Raw genomic sequence first — 4,173 nt, 5'->3', positions numbered from 1 at the left:
TGGCAAATTATCTCGAGTTTCATCAATGCGTCTTCACTTACCAATTATATATTTCAATTAGCAATTCATCCTTGACTAGAGGCGAGTGAGCCTTTAATCTCTTGACAAGCGTTATTGTAATCGCAGATGAAAGGAGACACATTAGGAGTTAGCGAAGCACACCATGATATTATACATTCTGAAGGCAAATGATTGAACTTCTGTTTAACTTGACCACTTGTACAAAATTTATGACGTGAAATGGATTTCAATTTTGATGATATGTTATATTATATTCTTGCAATGTATTTCTACCATCACATTTGGCGTCTGCAAAGCACACCATAATATTATACATGCTGAAGGCAAACGAATGAATTTACTGCCTCACTTTTTCATTCACAAAATGTGTGGGTCATCAAATGGATTGCAATTATTATTATTGTTATTACATGCTAAGCTACAACCCTAGTTGGAAAAGCAGGATGCTATAAGCTCAGTGGCTACAACAGGGAAAATAGCCAAGTGAGGAAAGGAAACGAGGACAAATAAAATATTTTAAGAACAATAACAACATTAAAATAAAATAAATATTTTTTATATAAACTAGAAAAACTTTAACAAAACAAGAGGAAAAGAAATTTTACAGAATAATGTGCCTGAGTGTACCCTCAAGCAAGAGAACTCTAACCCAAGAGTGCAATGTAAATTTACCATGAAATTTCCTCCTATTTGCTCAACGTCATTTGAACTATCAGCAAATGGAGGAGTATGGAATATGGTTATGAAGTATATTATTGGATATGATAGCCTTTACACATTTATGAAATGTCCCTATATAAAGTCCAATGAACTATTAACAGAGGGGTTGAAACGATGTCATCCCAGTAATAGGTAATTAGGTTCATTTGTTAGTGTAATATGATATGATGTTTATGTTACAAATCTCTCTCTCTCTCTCTCTCTCTCTCTCTCTCTCTCTCTCTCTCCTCTCTCTCTCTCCTCTCCTCTCTCTCTCTCTCTCTCTTTATATATATATATATATATATATATATATATATATATTATATATATATATATATCTTGTATATATATATATATATATGTATATATAAATGTGTGTGTATATATATTTATATATATACACATTATATATATACATATACACACACACACACACACACACACATATATATATATATATATATATATATATATATATATATATATATATATATATATATATATATATATATATATATATATATATTGATTCACAGGGTGGTCCAAAAGTAGGTGGACAGTAAATGCTTACATTTATGTTGAGATTGAATATACATACAATTCTTTTTACTAACAACTACAGCAATGATAATTAAATTTTATTGCTAACCAAATTACAAAAGCCGAGACATAAACCTATTCCTCATACAGTACACCTACTTCTGGATCATCCTGTACGTATATATATATATATATATATATATATATATATATATATATATATATATATATATATATATAATATATATATATGCATATATATACATGCACAAGCACATGGACTCTGAAGGGCTTCTCAGGCACCAGCCTCGGGCTAAACAGCCCGGCCTAATAAAAATATCTTGCTCGTTAATCCTTAATATTCAGATCTATTTTAATTTAACTATTTTCAGTGAAATGAGAATCAAGGAATTTCCATATATGAAAGAAAGCTTAATACTTTAATATCCATTCTTACATCTTTATTACATCAATATAACAGCCTCTTCAGTTCAGTAGTAATGAACTAAATCAACATTGAGGTGAACATGGACTAAATTCTGAAAATAAAAAAGTTTACAAGTCACAAATATATGTCGACGTCAGTGACCTTAGATGTCAGGATGCTAGAAAACTTTACATCAATCAATCAGTCACAAACATGTGATGATGATTGAAATAAAAATTAGAGCATAACGATTGAGTATGAGGCTTGTGTGGTAATTGCAGTGTATTTTAGATGGAATAATACTACTGTAGTTTGGACATTTAAACTTAATTGTGTAATGGAATTGAGGAAGGTAGTAAAAGAAGAGATCTCCAAAATGTGGGTTATATCGAAAAGAATACTGATTGTAAGCTTGTCATTAAACTGTAAATTCAGGTTTTCTTCATGAATTTTGATATACTTTTTATTTTATTATAAAGTGATTTTGTACTCTACCAGTCGGTATATCTTAGCAATCCATGTTTGGTAACGGTTATATAAGCGGATGAGCAACTTGGTGGAGTAACAAGAACTGTAGTTCGGACATTTGAACTTAATTCTGCAATAGAATTGAGGAAGGTTGCAAAAGATATTACCAAAAATATGGTTTATAACGAAATGAATACTGATTGTAAGCTTTTCATTAAACTCTAAATTCAGGTTTTCTTCATAAATTTTGATATACTTTTTATTTTGTTATAAAGTGATTGTGTACTCTACCATGTTTGCCAACGGTTATATAAGCGGATGAGCAACTTGGTGGAGCAACGAGAACTTTGGGTGTGGAGGAAATGGGCCCCTAAATCTCGATGAAGGCACTGGCAGCAAGGTGACGCATTGGGTTTAAGGCGAGAGACATGATCTCTTTTCGGCTTCCACTCCTGATGCCTGGCGGATAATCTTGCTAGAATTAGTATGGTCCGGCAAGGGTCTCTTGCCTTAGTTAGATAGGCACTGCCAATGAATCCTCTGAGGTCCTTTGCGTCAATAGGCGTAGGAGAAGTTGACGATAAATGAAGTGGTTTAAGGGGTTGGGATAATAAATATACGTTTTAATTATAAGTGGTTCTAGTAGTTGAGATAAGTATACATTTAACTTAATTGTATTATTTTCATAAACACGCGTAAGTAAAGAAACATAATCATTTGTTCTCTTTGTTATGTAATGTAATAAAAAAATAAAAATCTATGATACTAATTAGAGATGAATATGAACAAGGCAGTCCAGAAAGGTAAAATTATTTTGCAAACAAATCGAGGTAACCAAAACGTAGAAAAAAATTATGCTGATTTCAGTAATATTTCTTTGTTGATGTTTGAATTTGAACTCGCTTTCATATGCAGTTATAAAAGTCGGTATATATATATATATATATATATATATATATATATATATATATATATATATATATATATATATATATACACACACATACACATATATATATATATATATATATATATATATATATATATATATATATATATATATACACACATACACACATATATATATATATATATATATATATATATATATATATATGTGTGTGTGTATATATGTGTGTATGTATATATATTCAGTATATATATATATATATATATATATATATATATATACATACATATATGCATATACATATTTAAAAATAATAGGAAAATACCTTTAACTCCAACAATTAGAATTAACGATAAAACAAAAGTAGATATTCCTCTTTAAACATATGACCTTTTTAATGAAAGCGAGAAAAATGACAAATATATTATCATTTGCAGAAGAAAAATTCGGATATTCTTCTCTTGATACTGAAATGCTTTTATTTCTGGAAAATAAACTAAATCCAGACTTTATATCAAACAGAAAATAATGGTTTTTGTCTTTATATTTTAGTATACCGAAGATAAACTTTTGAAAAGAGGATTATTATAGCGAAGAAATACAGTTTATTTCTGGCTAAGATTAAAGTAGGCAGTAATACAATACATATATTATGTATTTCTCGTGTCGTTTACCATGAAAAATACTAGTAGGTCCAAGTTTAGATAATTTTTAGTTTTTCGTTTTGATAACGTATATTATCCGATTTTTTTTTAACGCGTGTGTATTTCCTTATCACATCCCTTCATAGACTGCAGGTAATTTTCTAGACGTTATAAAATAGCCGTAATTCCTCTCCTGTTGCACTTACCGCCAGGAAATAGGGCTATTCTCACGGCCATCCCTTTTCGTAGAGAGTGAACGACGTAAATATGCCAGGTGGCGCTGGTGTATCTTGCCTCTATATAAGGTGCCCGTGTTGTCTTTCTTATCTTTACTATCTTTACTATCTTTACTTGGTTTTAGAGCACTTCCATCTGCTTGGTTCTCTTTTCACGAAGATATTTTCCTTTCGCTTAGTGTGCTATGTGGAGGTCTCTTGCTTGAGGCTATGCTCCGGGGCACT

General features: G+C 30.2%; 1 protein-coding gene across 1 annotated transcript in view; it reads right to left on the bottom strand.

Annotated features, from left to right (window-relative positions):
• Window positions 1-2,181: 2,181 nt before the first annotated feature.
• Window positions 2,182-4,173, bottom strand: part of LOC137660118 (uncharacterized) — a 126,384-nt gene continuing 124,392 nt past the window's right edge. Inside the window, exon 6 of the mRNA XM_068394833.1 lies at window positions 2,182-2,288. Coding sequence (XP_068250934.1) covers window positions 2,182-2,288 — 107 coding nt within the window. The remainder of the gene's footprint in view (window positions 2,289-4,173) is intronic.

The sequence above is a fragment of the Palaemon carinicauda genome, chromosome 20, assembly GCF_036898095.1.
Source record: "Palaemon carinicauda isolate YSFRI2023 chromosome 20, ASM3689809v2, whole genome shotgun sequence".
Taxonomy (NCBI): domain Eukaryota; kingdom Metazoa; phylum Arthropoda; class Malacostraca; order Decapoda; family Palaemonidae; genus Palaemon; species Palaemon carinicauda.
This window is presented reverse-complemented; position numbering and strand designations above follow the sequence as displayed.